An 18608-nucleotide genomic window follows, 5' to 3' on the forward strand; every position below is an offset into this window, starting at 1 on the left:
AAGAAGTTGCTACCCGACTGAACACTTTATTCAATTTCGAAGCAGCAGGTGACCGTGTGCCGTGACACAGCCAGTATAGGCCTCGTGCGCTCGTTTGGAGGCGCCACTGAATTGGAACCGGTGGCGCCCCCTCCGGCGCCGCGCCGCATTTTTTGCTTGTCCGCCGTTCCGTGCAACGCAGCTCCGCAAGGCTTTCTCTATGGCTCGGCGGCGTCCGCGCGAGGCCAGCATGACGGCGCCAAGCGGATCGTGCGTGCTGTATTGCGGTTTTAGTAAAATACAGAGCCCTGAGAAGTATTTCGAGGGAAGTTGCTTCAGGCGCGGCATCAAGCTTTACGCGAGCAACCACGTGTACGGCGTAAAAGAAGAAATCCTCAGCGAGACGGCGCCGTCTGAAATCGTGGCCAGGTGCATTCCGCAGATGAAGAGCACTTGCGACTACGACGTGCGGCTGGAGGTGAGTGAATTGTATTTGAGATACCCTTACGTGCTTATTTCACGTACATGGTGATTTGTTTTGTTTATGTAGTTGTCGCCGAACCCAAGGCGCATTGTGCGAGGCCGCTGTTCGTGCAAGGCTGGCTGCCGCGGTTGGTGTAAACACGCGGCGGCGGTGGCCGTTTTCATAAACAGCGACGAGGAGAAATCGTGCACGGAGTTGCCGCGTGCTTGGGGGAAACCCTCTGCGCGACCGACCATGGACACGAAGAAACAGATAAAGGAACTCTTTGCAAGTAAGCACGAGGAGCGCTTTCTGGAATTGTTCAGATTATTCAACATTGAAGCATGCGTGCTTTTTTGTATTGCATCATACAACTTGATAATTATTTATACAGGTCGCCCCTTGCCTGCCCCAGTACTCAAACCCCTGTGCCCGAAAACGGTACATGCCCAATTCTCGGGCGTGAGGTGTGCGTTCGCGGACATGATCGCGTGCGAGGACAGCCACGACGAAAATGCAGATCCAACCGGTGCTTCCACAGAAGCTGTAGACGAAAGTCTCAATCTCGGCATCGAGGTTGTCAGATCGCTGCTCGGGGAAGCGCGAGAAACGTACGCAACCATGCAGGTGGCGAGCGTGGTACCCCTGACAATAAACAGGTGCAACCTGCTCGCTATGCTGGAGCAGAGAGAGGAAACGTATTACAAAACGTTTGTGAAAAAAAGCGTGGAGCAGATAGCGGAGATCGCGCTTTTAACCCTGGGCCAGGCTGCTGTAGACAGGTTTGTTATATCTGCAGCCTTTATGTGCTTCACAGCGTGTTGTGCATTTTATACAAAATGGCACATTTTGTCGCAGATGGCACCAAGAGCGGAAGCACCGCATCACAAGCACGATGGCCCACCGCATCAAAACGAGGAGGACAGAGTTTGAAGCACTTGCAGCTGCACTCGCTTCACCGCGCCCATTCTGGGCGCGGTCCTGCGCGGTCCGAAGAGGAGCCTGCGCTCCTCTTCGTACGGCTTCCACGGAAAGGAATAAAAACTGGTTTTCGGGAGCTTGTCAGCAGTGTTGACGTAGCTGTTATGGCATCCGTAGACGCAACAGTACACTGATTTGCGTGTTTTCGCCCGCACAGGCGCCATCCCGCAACACTTCGTTACCGGCGGCGGCTGACTTCGCTAAGACCCGGACAAGCAAAAAATGCCGCGGAGGCTGCCAGGTGGCGCTGCGTGTACGGCCGAAGTAGCAGCGCACTAGCCCTATTGCCCTCCAAGGCAGTGGGAGGGGCATACTACTTGCGCCAATAGGACGAAGCGCACCTGTGGCACCATTTTCAAACAGCTGTAAATGCATTACCAGCAGTCGGCAGGGCTGCCTATAGATGTTTAGGCTTAACACCGCAGCAGATATTTGATGGCTGCTTTCACAAGGGGCCCAAATGGCGATTTGTACTGCCATTTTCAGCCACATCATTAGCCACTTTCATGCATGTGGAACTCTGTTTGCGATTCAAAGTTCCTTTTGGAGAGAGGTAAAAAGCTGTGTGGCTGAAGCCACCTTGCCATCCCTACCAGCACTGTGTGATTTGTACTGCAATTTTCAGCCACATCATTAGCTCCTTTCATGCATGTGGAACTCTGCTTGCGATTCAAAGTTCATTTTGGAGAGAGGTAAAAAGCTGTGTGGCTGATGCCACCTTGCCATCCCTACCGGCACTGTGTGTGTGGCATCTGCGGCTGTGTCAGTTGTGGGGACCCTTGTTTCCTTACGCCTCGCCTGCACATGTTTCCGCGAGCTGGGTGCCGCCATTTTGGGTAGCCGGCGCGGCACGTAGGTCGTGTCCTCTTCATGACCCCGCGCGACGCGCCGAACCGGCTTGCCGCGAACGTGTGCGGAGAGCGAGGGGGGAGGAGGACCGGTCGTCGCCTTCTCCCTCGCCGCCCTCTCCTCGAGCGCCGGGGGAGACCTCCTCTCCCCCCGAGCCGACCTGCGGGACGCGCGAATGGTCCGCGGGGACTCTGCCGAGAGATTCTGCCCTGATCGGTCGCCTCGGGATGCCTCCCCTGCTCCCGCGGCCGTGATGACGGATATCGAGGTCTGAGCCCAGCGGCTAGAGCGAGCGACAGGAGCCACTGTCTCCCCGCGAGCGATAGTCGTGTTGTCTGGTGTATGCACTGTATCTGCCAGGCAATAAAGCCTTACTTTGGATTGCCGGAGCCTGTCTACCGCATGTGAGTACCCGAACCCGTGCGTGAGTCTTCGGATTCCGCAGGGCTAGTGTACGGCGCGTAGCGTTCTCTAGCAAAGCTAGCCGGGGTCCTCTGCTATCCCGTACGTTAGCCCACATTGGCGCCCAACCAAGGTTTTTTGCGATGACAGGGCGGCACCCCCGCTTCTCGTTGCTTGATTCCGAAGTTGAGGGCTGGTTGTCGGACGAGATTGCTTGTGGTAACGGCTTGCGGGACGCCACTGTCGACCCGCTGCTGTCCGCCACCGTGCTTACGCCAGAGCTTTGTCGAGGCGGCGCCGATCTCCCCGATAACCGACGCGCCGCGCAGGAGAGTTACGGGAGCCATCCCACTTCTGCCGGCGTGAGGCACTACGACAGCGCGAGGGATGATTACCCAGTCCCGCGCCTGTCGGCCGCCACCACTACGCCCAGCCCCCTCTGGGGCCCAGGCAGCGCTATCCCACAGAACAGGGAGGAGCTATCCTAGCAGGCAACCAAAGCGCCGCGCGGGAGAGTCACGGGAGCTATCATCCCACTCCTGCCGGCGTGCCGCACGGTGTCGGCGGGCGGAACGCTTCTTGCGACCACCTGCCGTCACCACGGGCTGCAACGAGATCATGCCCTCCGGGCCTTGGTCGTAGCAACCCAGCGGATATGTTTGCAAAGGAGGAGCTGCGCCGCAGCGCTAGCGCACCCGACCCCGCCGTGTACGAGCCTCCCGGCTCTAGCGGTGCGGCGGTCGCCTCGTTCGCCGGCGCGTTTGCGCCACGAACGTACCCCACCACGCAGACCTCGCAAGCGGTTACGGCTAGGGCGCACGTCGCCTGCCTTACGCCAGCGTTGTCTCGCGAGGAACCACCCCTGCCTTCGGCAGCAGTCGATCTCGCACAAGCCCTGATCAACGCGGTGCGCGCACAACCGAGCGTCAGGCCTAACAGCTCGCTCGGTAGCCTCAGAATACCCGAGTACGGCGGTTACTCTGACCGCATGAGTGCTACGGAGTACCTCGAGGCGCTGCACCGCTATCAGGAGGCGTCGGGTATGGACGACAGCGTGATTATAGGACGTGTTCTGCCTATATCGCTGACCGCCCAGGCTGCACGGTGGTACCGGCTGGTGGGGCGCGACGCTCGTACGATGGGAGAATTTGAAGCGCTCTTTCTTAGCGAATTCCTGCCCCCAGATTACGAGCGCCGCATGTTGAACGAGCTAGAGATGCGAACTCAACACCGAGATGAGTCTCTGCTCGAATACGTCAGGGCAATGCAGGAGTTGTTTTTGCTTGCAAAGCCCATGGCGTCTGAGGCGGAAAAGGTTGAGAGGGTGACGAGACAAGCCCACCCAACTTTTGCAGCGTACCTTCGAGGCAGTCAGTTTGCCAACCTCAATGAACTGGCCAGCGAAGCAAAACGCATCCAAGCCGATATACTAGCTGCTCGCTGCTATCGGCCGCCTCCCCCAGCCCACGCCACGCTGGAGCCAAGGTGCGCATGGCAGGGTGCGCCCCCACCGCCCATGCTGCGCGCCGCGGCAACAGCAGCGTACGCGGAGAGCACGGAAATAGAGCCGCGCGATGTGTCGGAGCGCGCGCTCGACCCGTACTCGTACGCCATGCGGGCGCGTTCTGACGCCCAGCAAGGCATGCCGCGGCACGGCTACGGCCGGGGACAAAACGCGCATGAGGAACCCAACAGCTACGCCCGTGTGGAAAGCTCGAGGGGACCGAACGCGCAGCGCGACAGTCAGGGAGCAGTAGCGCACTCGGAACCCAACCGCTACACAGACCGCTACGCCCGTGTGGCAAGCCAAGGGAACCAGCCAGCGTTGCGCGGACAGCGGCCTCCGGCTGCGCAGTCGCATCGCGGCATCGTCTGCTACAAGTGCCGCGCAACGGGCCACTATGCCCGCGCGTGCACCGCTCCCTGCCCGGCGCCGGAAAGGCAGCGCAATTCGGGAAACGCCAGCCGCCGTCGGTGAGCACTTCGTCGCCGACGGCTATGGCTACATTAGGTGGTGAGCCTGAGCCCCTAATCCCGATGGCGTGCAGGGTGAAATGCCCCAACGCACGAGCGCCTTTCATCGCCCTTACGATCGCTGGTCGAAAGTTTGCGGCGTTGCTGGACAGCGGAGCGTCTGCGACGCTGTTCGGCGATGATGTCCTCGCTCATTTGCATCGGAGAGCTATTCGATTGCGAGCTTGCGACATCACTTTCCACCTAGCGAGCGGGAAAGCCAACTCAGGCGGCTCGGCGTGGTTGGTGGTCCGATGGGAGAAACGAGTGCGACGCCACAGATTCGTACATCTCCCGGGCCTCACAGTGCCTGTAATTCTCGGCCGTGATTTTCTGGCTCGTACAGGCATTGTGATTGACATTGCCAACGGCGGGTATAGGCATGGCGTTCATGCAGCCCTGCTCCCGTTTGCAAAACTTGCCGATGTATCGGAAGCGCCCCCCGCTCCGAATACCTCGCGCGCGCGCGGCAACAACGCAACGCTGTCGGAGACGCTTTGCGCTCCTGAAGCCGCGCGAGCGGGCAGGGAAGCCATGTCTCCCAACCGCGCAGCCGCCGCCGCGACGGCAGCCCCCCGAGCGCCTCGAGCTTCCGGGAACGCGCGCGGGCGCTCACCGCACCTTGCGGCGCCCCGCGCGCCTCCCGAGCGGCGCGCGCGCGGCCTTCACCCGAAAGGGATGTTAGACCGCCCGCGTCCCGCGCCGTCCGGCAGCCCCGCGCTGCCCGGCGAAGCGGAGGCGAAGCGCTCGAACGCTGGAGCGGAGAAAGCGATTATAAACCCGATGATCGCTACCGCTTCTGGCGGCACGAACCACAGTTTGCCGCCCCTGTCGGCCGATCTGTCGGAACGTGAGCAGGCGTGCATATTGGCGTTGTTGAATCGGTTCAGCGCCATGTTCACCGAGAAACCGGGTTGTACGAACTTAGTACAGCATCGGATTGATACTGGTGATGCACTACCCTGGAAATGCAATCCTCGGCCGGTCAGTGAGGCCAAAAGGAGAGCAATCGACCTCGCCGTGGATGAGTTGCTCGAGACTGGTGCAATCCAGCGCTCCGACAGTCCATGGGGGTTCCCAGTCGTGCTAGTCGAAAAGAAAGATGGCACCTTCCGTCTTTGTGTTGACTATCGCCGGCTGAATGAGCTTACTCGGAAGGACGCCTATCCCATGCCGAGTATTGACTCTATCGTGGCTAGCCTAGGTGGTTCTCGATACTTTACCATCCTAGACGCTAGTCGCGGGTACCTGCAGGTACAGATGAGTGCGGATGACGTAGCCAAAACTGCGTTCACCTGCCACCGCGGGCTGTTTGAGTTCACTCGAATGCCTTTCGGTTGTTCTGGAGCTGCAGCTACCTTTCAGAGGTTGATCGACCGTGTTCTCGGGGAGGCAAAGTGGCGACATGCCATGGCGTACCTCGACGACATTGTCGTGTATTCTCGCACCTTTGAGGAACACATTCAACATCTGGAGGATGTTCTCACTAGGTTGCAGGATGCGGGTATTACCCTAAACCCAAAGAAAGCTCAGATTGCGGAGACTCGCGTCTCTTTGCTGGGCTTCACCATCGACAGTGGTCGCGTCTTGCCGTGCGAGGAAAAGGTCCGAGCTTTGCTCGAGTATCCCTCGCCGACAGACAGTAAGGCGTTGAGACGCTTTTTGGGAATGGTAAACTACTACCGGCAGTTTATCCCCAATTGCGCGGCTCGGCAAGCGCCTCTGACCGCACTGTTGAGGAAAAATGCTCGCTGGAGCTGGGGTCAGGAGCAGGAGGAGGCCGTTCGCACCCTCATTAAAGCTCTCGTTGACACAGCCGAGCTGCGGCTGCCCGACCTGAACAAAGAGTTCGTGATTCAGTCTGATGCGAGCGATCTCGGTTTGGGCGCGGTGCTGCTGCAGGAGCATGAAGGTGTTCTTCGGCCGGTCCCCTTTGTCAGCCGGTCGTTGACACCCGCAGAGCGAAACTACTCCGTGACGGAAAGGGAGTGTCTCGCGATAGTTTTCGCTCTGCGCAAGTTCGACTTGTACGTCGACGGCGTTGCGTTCGTGGTGGAGACGGACCATATGGCGCTGACCTGGCTGAAGCGCCTGGGCGAGCCGTCTGGCCGCCTGGCGCGCTGGGCTCTGACGCTGCAGCGCTACAACTTCACTGTGCGCTACCGGAAGGGAAGCACGAACGTGGTGGCGGACGCTCTGTCACGAGCCCCCGTTTCTGCTCCACATACTTCCGAAGCAACGCACGCGGGCGAGCACAGAGCTTTTTGCGCCGACCGCTCAAACGAAACCAGCCCCGAAGGGACGGCTGCCGTTATGCAGCAAAACCCGGGCGATTCCGCATACCTGGTAGCCCCTGTCTACTCATCCGGTATTGCGTTCAGCAGAGAAGAGCTCCTCGAAGCTCAGCAGAACGATCCATTTTGTCAGTCAATCATTGACGGGCTCAGGGAAGAGCCGTGCTCTGAGATGGAGCAAGGTGGCGCGGCCACCGGGCGACCGGTAACAGCTGGCATTGCTGTCGGCGCCGAGCACAATGCAGCTGGTACTGCTGCTGGTGCGTTGGATACGTATCTGCTTGATGCGGACGGACTCCTGCTGCGATACATACCATCGGAGGAGGCCTCTGACCCCTTCAAGATGGTTATCCCGCGCAGTCTGCGAAGAGCGACTCTGAGCTATTTCCATGACTCGCGGGTGGCCGGTCACGCGTGCGGCCCTAAGACTTATTTTAAGTTGTGCAACTCCGTGACCTGGCCAGGCATGAAACGGGACGCTCTCCACTTTGCCCGCTCATGCCGCGTGTGCCAAAGCGTGAAGCCCAGGGGTGGCAAAGCCCCAGGCCTCATGCAGTCGATCAACAGCCAGCAACCCTGGCAGATCGCGGCCTGTGACGTGATGGGCCCCTTTCCGAGGTCCAGCAGAGGTCATATGTATCTCTTAGCCGTCACAGACCACTTTACGAAATGGGGCGAGTTGTTTCCCCTGCGTAAACTAACGGCACGCGCAATATGGGACAAGTTGTCGGAAGTATTCACTCGGTTTGGCTACCCCGCCGAGTTGATAACTGACAACGCGTCCTATTTCACGGCTAAGGTGTTCGTCGAAGCCTGTGCGGCCCTGGGCATTAAGCACCGAAAGACGACGACGTATCACCCACAAGCCAACCCCACCGAGCGGTTGAATCGGAACGTGAAGCACATGCTAGCGGCGTTTGCCGAACAGCACCGGGACTGGGATGCCTATCTGCCCGAGCTGAGCTTCGCTTTGCGTACAACCGTTAACCGCTCGACTGGGTTCACGCCCGCATATCTCACTTTCGGGAGAGAGCTGCCCAACCCACTAGAAACCGTTCTGCGGGCTGGTGGGGGGGCGGCCGCCGCTTCCTCGGCCCCGAGTGAGTACGCGGCGCAACTGCGCTCTAGGATGGAGCAGGCGATTTCGTTAGCCCGCAGAAACCTAGGCAAAGCGCGCGCTGGACAGAAGGCCCAGTACGACAAGGCACACAGGGAGGTCCGCTACAAAGCGGGTGACCTAGTCCTCAGACGCAACCACGTCTTGAGCGACGCAACCAAGGGCATCTCTGCTTCCCTGTCGGCCAAGTGGTCGGGCCCGTACCGAGTCGGGGATGCGCTCACCCCGCTCGTGTATCAGCTGGTAGATCCGAAAGGGAAACCAGTTGGCGGTCCAGTCAACGTCGCAGATCTGAAACCTTTCGTTGCGCGCAGCGACGATTGGGATGATGAGGAGGCAGCTCCCAGTCTGCGAAAGCAGCCGAAGCGCGGGGTGGCGGCCCAACGGCCGATCGCCCATCGCTACCGGTTGCGCAAGCGCGCATAATCACCCCCCGAAGGTAAGCAGAGCGCTCTGCCTCTGGCGCCTTCCCCGCGAGAGGGAGCGTGGGTGGTTTTCCCTTGCGTCTCGTGCGGCGCGGCGGAGGACCCCTTTTCCTCCATATGCCTGCCGAAGCGAGAACGCGGCGTCGGGGGAGCGGGCACGGAGGAGGGTGTGGCCTATCTAGCACCCTCACCCGGTTACGTTGCCCTCCTCTCATCGCAAACACGAAGCGAAACCTCTGGTTTCTCTCCTCGCGACGATAACCTTGGATGTAGTGTAATACCAGTGGCCTCCTTGTGCTCTGGGCGCACGAAACTCCGGGTTATTGAACCGCTGCACCAGCGTTAGGGTTCCCTTTTTGGCCCTAGCCTGGCCCGAGCACCCTGTTTCGCTTTCCCATTCGGAGAGCAGCAGCAGGGAAGTTGGGCGTTGTTTGCTGTTACTCCCGACTTCTTTCCGCAGCGCATCCCCCCTGGCGTTTGCTCCCGGTCTGGTCCCGTCACCCGCAGCCACACCACGCGCGGCCGGTTGCTGCAGTCCCTGGTTCTGGCATCGCTGGCAGCCCAGGCCCCGTCCTCAGGCCTCAACCCGCTTGACGCGGTTTTGCGACGATCGCGATGCAGCCTCCTGAGCCGGCGCTCCTGGCGCCTCCCCGAGGCACCTGCCTCGGGCGCTTCCCAACTGGCAGCACCAGAGTGCTCGGAAAGCTGCTCTTCTGGGCTCGTCACAGGCAGGCCCGGCCTGCACATTCCATCGGGGCCACGCCCCCTGGCCGACCTGCTCCTCTGGGGCCCTCACCACCAAGGCGGCCGGTTCGGCGGCCTTCACTGTGGTCCTAACGAACGAACCACTGGCTCAACGAGGCCCCTCCTGTCTGGGGAGATGTCGGCCTGCCTGCTGCTTACGCATGTGGCCTCAGCCTGCGGCTTACATCTGCTGCCCCAACCTGCTGTTCCTGGACTGCCCTACCTCCGGTGACTACAAGGACGCGCTGGACTGAAGGTGTGTCGTGGACTGTGCGTGTGGTGTGGCGCTTCTTCGAACTGTGGCGGACTTTGCGGACCCTTGGTGACCGGGGGCGAGTGTTATTAATTTTGGGGATGTGTTGTGCTTTTGCTCGGCAGCGGTTGTCCAAGCGGTGCTGGCTCGGTCTTGAGGAGGGGGGGGTTGTGGGGACCCTTGTTTCCTTACGCCTCGCCTGCACATGTTTCCGCGAGCTGGGTGCCGCCATTTTGGGTAGCCGGCGCGGCACGTAGGTCGTGTCCTCTTCATGACCATGGAGGAAAGAAAAGTTTAGGAGGGAGCGTCACGTGACAATCGTGAAGCCTAATCATAAAAAATAAAAAGGAAAGACTGATGGGAGGTGTTCTATTCACGTGACAGGCAAGCGGTAGTTCTTTGCGCCTCATGTGGCCCTTCGCCGACGCTGCGTGCGTGCGTCTATCCGTTTGGTTGCCGGGCCGTCCGCGTATTCGAGTTTCGGCGACGAGTCGTTGCGCGCAGCTCTGCCTGCAACCCGAAACGCGCAGCGGCCTGATCGTGCGGGCAAAGTGGTCGGACGGGAGAGGCAGAAAACATTTTTGTTTACTGAGCTTTCGGACCCGTCGAAGTTCACGCCGCAGTCGGAGAGTTGTGTGCCGCCGCCGCGTGCAGAAGTTGAAATGATCTTTTCAACTTTGCCGCTCAGGCAAAGTTGAAAAGATCAACCATTTCAACCGTTTCTTTAACCATTTATTGGCAAGGCGCAGTCAGTCCACAATTCAGCAAGGTCCCTCCAAGGCGTAATCTAGCATTCGTTTTTTTTTTTTTTTTTCATATACGTATCCCTAGCAAAAATTCTGATAGAAACTTGTATTAGTCTTATACATTTTTGTATTAGGTGTATAAGACATGTATTAGTCTTATACAAACTTCTATCAGTTTTATAAGTTTCATATACAAGTTGTATTAGTCTAATACAAATACACCTATTAGTTTGTATTAGTTTGCAAATACTAATAGATCTGATAGACCTGAGTCTAATACGAACTAATAGAGACGTATTGGTTATAATAAAAACTAATACAAATGGACCCGCAAAGTGCGATTTCCTGAATTTTATTTTTTCTGGAAAATCACAAGCCAAAAAAGGTTGAAATGATCGCCCTTGAGCAATAATGTTTATTTGGTATATTGTTATGAAGCGTTTTGTTCACTAACAAATCTCCGTAAATCTCCAACCAAATTCTTATGCAAAATAGGTCAACTTTTTTTTCATTTTCGCTCCTAAAAAATGCGCTGGGAGTGCTGCGCCAGCGATAAGCCACCTTACCTGACCTAGCGTAACTAAATAAGCTACGCCTTTATTTAGTGACGCTAACCTGACCTAAAGGCCCTTGATCGGCGTTTAAAGCAGATGATGGGACTTTAACCTGACCGTACCTGCGAGGCTGCAAGAAGAGCAGCAAGAAATCTAACTAAGCCGAAAAAACTGCAACGAAGTCAAGCCAAGCCATGCCAATGGTCTTCGTTGGGTAGCCAAGATGGCGACGGCACCAAAGTGCGGCTGGCGTGTGTGTACGTTCGGGAAGAAGACGGTTGGAAGGAAGCGGCTTCTAGCGTTATTTCACATCAGACGCGTGTGCATCGCGTCATCTAGAAGTGTTGGAGATGTGTCTAACGCCCGTTTAACTTTGGCAAGTATGAACCAGGCCGCAGCGCGATCCATCATGGACCCGTCACCTCGCGGCTCCGGACATCTTTGCTCTGTCTGCTATGCTGACATCGAAGAAAGCGTGTGCATCACGTCATCCAGAAGTGTTGGCGATGTGTCTAGCGCCCGCCGAACATTGACAAATGTGATCCGGGCCGCCGCCCGACCCATCTTTGACCCGTCACCTCGCCGCTTCGGACTCCTTTGTTTCTCAACGCAATGCCTCACGAAGAAGAGACTCCATTCGAATCGCGTTTTGCGGAAGGGTGAATGCCGTTTTGAAGTTGCATCGAAATGGGAATGGTGTTCAATCGGCCATTAATGCGCTCGATATGTACCTACGGCTGGACCGTACAGGTTTGACGAGCTTTTCTGATTGCATGCTGCAGCTATTTTGTGGATTCGCATTGCAATTTATTCATTCGTTCTTAATCAGGTTACGAACTGATGTAACATTAAATTATTCAGCCAGATTTCTGTCAGCCAGAGGAATTTGCCTGTGTACCCTGATAATAAAATGTGTTGCCATGTTTCATTGCTTTGTTCGAACTTGCACTGGTTCTGATAGAACTAGTACACTCTGGTAGATCTATCAGACTAATACAGTCTGATAGACCTACCAGACTAATACACACTGATAGACCTAATAGACTAATACAGACTAATAGACCTAATAGACTAATACAGACTGATAGGACTAATAGGCTGATACAAACTGATAGACCTAATAGACTAATACAGACTGATAGGTCTATTAGTGGCAATAAGCATATACGTGTATTAGAATTTGTATTAGAATTTTTGCTAGGGATCGCACCGATCGAGCGGTCCTCAGCGGACAAACAGCCGGAGTACTGCTTGCGACGCGAGGTGGTCACACCCAACATAAGGGTTCTGAACCCTTTGTTTTCCAGTGCACTGAAGTAGATAAAAACGTACCATCACGCCGGAGCACCGAAAAGGCGAACGTATGCAAAAGCGCGCGCGAAACCAAAGCTAGTCTCACCACCTCCCCGCCAACACGACACTCGTTACGCGCGATAACTCAGCAGAGTGCCAAACGCAATCGTCACAGCACACCTGGCAAACACCGCGCAGCTGTAGGCCGCTCCATGCTTGTGAATGTTTACGGCGGCGCGTTCGAGCGATCCAACGTCAGAAGTGAAATTCGGCTTGCAGCTCGAGAGGGTGCTTCGTAAGAATGCGATCGAAGTCTCGCCTTGCTTTGAACAGCGACAGCGGCAGTACTTCCACGATACGAAGCTTGGAGCGCAACGCTGGCGAAAAATCGCGTACGGCGCCTTCGGCAACGCCACTCGCCTCCTCCTCCACCGGCAGCATGGAGGAAACCGGCAGCCAGCCGGAGCCACTAAATGCTACCGCGCGCCTGAGAGTGGTGCTTTTTCCATAATGCATTGCGCGGGAGGAGCCCGAGGAGAGGAGAATGCGGCGTCAGAGGAGGTTGCCTTGCCAAAGCTGTGCCGCCTGACGTCATGCTCCCTCCTAACATTTTCTTTCCTCCATGTTCATGACCCCGCGCGACGCGCCGAACCGGCTTGCCGCGAACGTGTGCGGAGAGCGAGGGGGGAGGAGGACCGGTCGTCGCCTTCTCCCTCGCCGCCCTCTCCTCGAGCGCCGGGGGAGACCTCCTCTCCCCCCGAGCCGACCTGCGGGACGCGCGAATGGTCCGCGGGGACTCTGCCGAGAGATTCTGCCCTGATCGGTCGCCTCGGGATGCCTCCCCTGCTCCCGCGGCCGTGATGACGGATATCGAGGTCTGAGCCCAGCGGCTAGAGCGAGCGACAGGAGCCACTGTCTCCCCGCGAGCGATAGTCGTGTTGTCTGGTGTATGCACTGTATCTGCCAGGCAATAAAGCCTTACTTTGGATTGCCGGAGCCTGTCTACCGCATGTGAGTACCCGAACCCGTGCGTGAGTGTTCGGATTCCGCAGGGCTAGTGTACGGCGCGTAGCGTTCTCTAGCAAAGCTAGCCGGGGTCCTCTGCTATCCCGTACGTTAGCCCACACAGTGCATCCGTCTTGTGCGTGGTACATTTTCGCGCAAAAAGCAAAAACACCACGCCAGACTAAACGCTCCAATGACAAGCAGCTGGCTAGGCCTCAGTGCGGTGGCAGTGGCAGTGGCAGCGAATTTGCAGGAAGCGTCCCACTCAACGGCCTGCGGGTGACCGGTGCAGCGGCCAGTCTGTGACTGCTTGCCTCCAGATTTCACAGATAGACTCTTATGGCGTATTGGGTTGGGCATTTACGAGCGCTCGAACTACCTTCGGTTGGTTATTTCGGAGCGTCAGCCTCCGACTCAGAGCGCTCCTGACCGCTCTGACTTCGCAGTGAGAGCATGGTGCGATCTGGCCAGGAGGACAGGTCACGTGACACAAAACGCCACGGTTTACCCGGCGGCTTCCCGCGCCGGCTGCACAGTGGCGCTACAGGCGCGTTGCTCCGAGATCGCCGATGCATTCGGTTGGTCACTGCCTCTCGTGCTCTGACTGCGAGCTGCCTTGGCATCTGGCGACTCCGAGCCAGAGGACCGGAGCGGCCAACCGAATACGCCAGTAGTTACTTAGTATCAGAGGCAGTGCACTCACTGAAATGACAAAAACGTTTTGCCTCCTTTTAATTAAGACTTCATGCCAGATGCAACGGCTTTTATCATAGCTGCCTCTAGCACACTAAGCTTCTGATTTCACCTTTTTGCTACCCATTAGGTCTACTAGTGCCACTGCGTATCACATGCGTAGACTGCTAAAATTAAGACAGGGGTGCTTCAAAAACTAAGCCACAACGATGAAGATAAAAAAGTGCGGCCCCTTTACCTTTGCTCACGGAGCAAGAATAAAATAGGAGGGGCTTCTTGGGGCAGCCTGATAAGGTCACAAGCACTTGGCGAACGTCAAGCTTCCAGCTTCTGGCGGCAAGCGAAGGAAGTGCGCGGTCATCGCCACGGCCGGCGCGTTCTGTTCGCGCTCGCCCAGTCCAACCCGCCCGCGGCACCGCGTCGGCATTTCACCGGGCCGCTGAAACATTCAGTATCCGAAGCGAGTGTGTGTGCGCTCTTCTGCGCTTCCATTGGCTGAAGAGCCCGCCTTCATGATTAATTTTCTGTCAAATTTAAGCTGGCTGGTACGAGAGAATAAAAGGGGCATTTTCTTTTAATGCATAAGCAATCTTGCACGAGCACCAAGCCCAAAATACAAACCTCTAAACGCAAAAATATGCAAAACCTGTAAGTGCACGTCCTTATCTCGCGTGTGATACGCTCGAAGTGAGTTGAGTGCACCGGCCAATTTATGATGCGCGCACGTGCGTGCGCGCGCTACGTCCGAGATAAACGTGCGTTCCGTCCCCGCGTCGCGCAGCAGCTCGAGCGCATAGCGACTCACGCCTTGTGGCGAATGCTGCAAACAACAGTATTGCTTTTAATACATTCAACCAGGTGCCGCTGTCAAATTGTTCGCCGCCGCAGCTACAGAGCTCCGTAGGTCGCTGTAGTTATCATTGTGACATTATCTGGTCGCTCGATCGCACCGGCCGCAATAGGCGTTTCCTCTCCTACATATTCTTGCCCCGTGCCTTTGCTGCACTTGAATTACAACGAACAGCCGCCGCAGCTACAGAGCTCCGTAGGTCGCTGTAGTTATCATTGTGACATTATCTGGTCGCTCGATCGCACCGGCCGCAATAGGCGTTTCCTCTCCTACATATTCTTGCCCCGTGCCTTTGCTGCACTTGAATTACAACGAACAGCAACGACAACTTTCTCAGTCGCACTGGAGGTAAGTGTTGCACGAGGAGGAGGACGGCTAGAGAGTACCACTGGCCTTGTAGTTGCAGCATGCCATGCACATGGTGCACCATCCAGTTTAGCATGCATTGCTGGAGGACATGTGGCGGGGGTTTTAAAGTGCGTCGTCGCAAATATGCATTGCGAATTGCGGTGAAATTGGCTCGAAATTTTAATTTCAGATCTAAATTGTTTTTATAGCCTGTAATAAGCAAATTTTACTTTGTTAAAGGGGCCCTGAAAGAAGTTTTGCCAATACATGGGTGTTCGCATTTTCAGGTAAATCGATGTCCTAGCAATCATGTCCTTCAAGACTTTTGTTAAAGCGATGAGTATTAGAGGAGTTATTGCAAATCAAAACATCGCATTTTCGCCCGTGCCACAGTTTCCCTCGTTTCATCCACCTCCTCGTACCGCACGAGCGTGACTGCCCATGATACCTCGCTTCTCGGTGACGTCTGCAAGAACATCCGGTTGTGGGTGTCGTCTGCTACTGCGATATCCTGCTCTGCAGCAGTTCCACTTGGGCCGTTTTTTTTTTTTCTTATCATTTTGCTTATGAATCCTGCCCCCCCGCTCATGACAGGAAAAGCTGATGGAAAGAATGGGGCAGGACTTTTACGCTTCCACACCACGTTGAAAGATCACGCGAAAAGAGAACGACCCTGTCACTATGTGTTCGCACCGACGACAGGTCTTGGTACATACGGGAGTCTGAAATATGTGAGCGAATGACTAAACAATCGCCTCAAAATTTGTTAGAGTCAGCACACACGTGTTCCGAACCAACCTTGGTTTATGTATAGCTTGATTGGCTGCTCGTTCGAGCCAGTGTAAAACTTGGTCGTACTGTGGTGACGCCATGCACGGGTGTACACAGGCAGTTGTAGTATTCCATTCCGTTATTCCGATCGGTTCTAAACATTTATGACCATAACAAAAAGCAGCCGAAGGGTTGCACGGTACGGCACAAGGACTTTTTTTAAAGTGCGTCGTGCATTTCATTTCCCCCTCCTTCCGATCCCCACTTAGTTTCCAGGCCTGTGTTTATCAATAACAAGACAAGTACACCGTAAAAGACATTACGCGCAGTCTCGGAAGAGTAGAGTAAGTTTTGGGGCTATGCGCGCCTACCTCTTTGTTCGACTGTGCATATGATTGCACAAAACAATTATTCCATCCCCGCTTTTCTCCTGATGGCCTGAAGCCCCTTTTCTCTCTATAAAGGCTGTTTGTTCAAGTTTTACATGCTCAGTGCTGCCAGTTGCGATATGTGGAGGGTTTGGTTGCCGGCCGCGGCCCTATATCAAAACATGCGCAAATCCAACCACATCGCACCCTACATTTCAGCCATTCTTTGTTTAGCATAGCTTAAACAAAGGTCACTTAAAAACAGAGGTACAGTGTTTATTTCGTCACTTTTTCCCAGATTCAGACGCTGCAGCACCCTTTTACTGACCGCGAGTCCATTTCTTAGTCTAAAAGAATGGATGCCGCAGGCGAGGGGGGAGGGACAGGTTTATGCCGGCGAGACAACGCGATAAAAACACAAGCAGGATTTTTTTTTTTCACCCCACCTTGTGTTGGCAATGCCGATGGTGGTTATCACAACTTATGGCGTTTCCCGTGGCCCGGCTAGCTATCTTTAGGTGCTTGGGAAAGAGAAAGGGGGGTTACTAATCTGCGCAACGTTCTAATGAAAACAACTTACCCCGTGCGCGGGGGCTCGCTATCTTCAGAGGTGCACCAAAAGCAGGGCAGTTGTGGTTATCACGTGACTGCAAACGGGACACGCACACTAAAGGGTGCCTATTTTTTTCTTTTCTATGTCTAAGTTAGAGGAGAGCAGGGAGCACACTGCTGCATGGAGATGGCTGACTCTAACTTTTTTTTTTTTTTTTGCGACCAAAAAACAATGCCCCAATGGATCCGCCAAACAACCGCACAATAAACGGTATTGTGCTTTGGACAATCGCATTTTAAGCGGTGTGCTTATGCACTGAGTTCTATGGGAGGCAAACCGGTAGTCCCAAAAACCGGCATCATATCCGGTCCCGCACTACTATAACTGGTTATGTTATAAATGGTCTACACTGTATGTATATAGAAAAAAAAAGGGGAAACCATCCAAAGTAAAAAAAAATATCACTTGTGCATCATTTGATTAGAAAACCAAAGACTATGCCAGTTCACAGCTGGGCTTTCTTATCTAGGGAGTGTATCCGGGCAGCTTGAACATGACTACCTTATCAGGAGGTCAAACAGAAGCTCAAGGGTGGAGTTTGCGCAATGCCACGGAGATTACAGGAGCTCCACAAAAGCATCTTCCTCTTGTCATTTGGCCTCCAGCACTAGTGCATTGCGGAAAAGCCGGTCGCCGCTAGCGGGGAAGGCCAGTGCATGTTTGCAATGGTCGATTATAAACGCTCAAAGTGTAATACAGCTGGTGCACAACTAGTTCTAACTCTTTGCAAAGAGTACTATACTATTTCGCACGTGTTTTAACGGAGCATTTCTCATTGTGAATAAGGCATAATTTCATGCACCTGAGTTTATTTAAACAACTCGGACACTCTCAGGGTGTCTAGCAAATTGCCTAATTCAATTTCCCTGACTTTTCCATGTTTTCCATGACCATTTTAGTCGAAATTCCCTGACCTATACAACAGGCGCCATTCTGTGGAAATGGTCAGTGAAGCATATAAAAAGCGGAGAGAAAAGACATTCTATCGTAGGGAAAAACACATTTGCTGCAAGTGCCCTACTTCTCAGAATGCACTTTGAATAACTTCAGTTTGCTCGTTCAGCTTGAGGTTTGCTTGCCTCCAGTTACGGCTTCAGATAGTTTATTTCATCTTGCGGGATAGAAGCTTCAAGTTGCGCTTTAGCCAGCACCTTTTGCTTTTTTTCTGGATTGTCATGGCTCGACATGCAACGTGAACCACATGGTGCGTGCGATTCGGGCACGTCGGCGTTGCGCGTGCGATTTTTTGCGCCCGCGTCGACGATTCGCGCGCGCGGCAGCTTCTGCCTCGCTCAGAAAATGACGCGCGTCGCGCGCGGCAGTGGGAGGAGCCTGATGACATGCGCCAATGTGGAGCCGCGCGCCTCATGGCGGCAGTTTCGAAGCGCTCGAGACAGTCGGCTGGCTCCGCCAGAGATGTTTAGGCTTACCACCCCGGCAGGTATTGCGTGGGCGCTTTCACTAGCGGCGCGGATGGTGTTTTATATTACCGTTTCCAGCCACATTATAACCTCCTTTACCGCACAAGCAACTTCGTGCATGCCTTGTTCGGCATTTTAGAGAGCGCTTAGAAGCGGTCGCTCCAACTTCGCGGTCGAAGCCGCCGCCATGTTGCCGCCGCCGGCAGCACAGCGTGCAGCGTGCGGGTGGTTCCGCGGCAGCGTGAGCGCGCCTGTGACGTGTGCAGCGCGTTTTCGCGTGCAGAAAACGCCGCATGCGGTTCATGCTAAGCCATGTCATCCTTTTTGATTATGTAATTCTGGCTTTTGATGCCATAAGAAAGAAGTTCTTTCAAGATTAGCCCCGAAAAGCGCTGCCTTTTAAAATTCGCTGAAAGCAAAAAGCGT

The 18608-nt window shown here is 55.3% G+C and overlaps 2 protein-coding genes across 2 annotated transcripts in view; one reads left to right on the plus strand and one right to left on the minus strand.

Moving 5' to 3' along the window:
• Fdh (alcohol dehydrogenase class-3 Fdh) overlaps positions 1 to 18608 on the minus strand; it is a 51016-nt gene that overhangs the window by 15942 nt on the left and 16466 nt on the right. The window lies entirely within an intron of this gene.
• LOC144174753 (uncharacterized) lies at positions 230 to 1499 on the plus strand. Its single transcript, XM_077703601.1, has 4 exons — positions 230 to 457; positions 530 to 734; positions 837 to 883; positions 1301 to 1499. Exons 1-4 carry the CDS (start codon positions 230 to 232, stop codon positions 1373 to 1375), a joined length of 555 nt encoding a protein of 184 aa, XP_077559727.1. The 3' UTR covers positions 1376 to 1499.

Source organism: Haemaphysalis longicornis, unplaced genomic scaffold, assembly GCF_048455015.1.
Source record: "Haemaphysalis longicornis isolate Haplotype H1 unplaced genomic scaffold, Haemaphysalis longicornis Haplotype H1 scaffold_1, whole genome shotgun sequence".
NCBI classification, from domain to species: domain Eukaryota; kingdom Metazoa; phylum Arthropoda; class Arachnida; order Ixodida; family Ixodidae; genus Haemaphysalis; species Haemaphysalis longicornis.

Bases quoted from the DNA above. Each gene is read 5' to 3' on its own strand.
- LOC144174753 (XM_077703601.1), top strand. From the start codon at position 230: ATGACGGCGCCAAGCGGATCGTGCGTGCTGTATTGCGGTTTTAGTAAA. The intron at 735-836 runs GTAAGCACGAGG...TTATTTATACAG, and splicing joins GATAAAGGAACTCTTTGCAA to GTCGCCCCTTGCCTGCCCCA. The intron at 884-1,300 runs GTACATGCCCAA...ATTTTGTCGCAG, and splicing joins AACCCCTGTGCCCGAAAACG to ATGGCACCAAGAGCGGAAGC.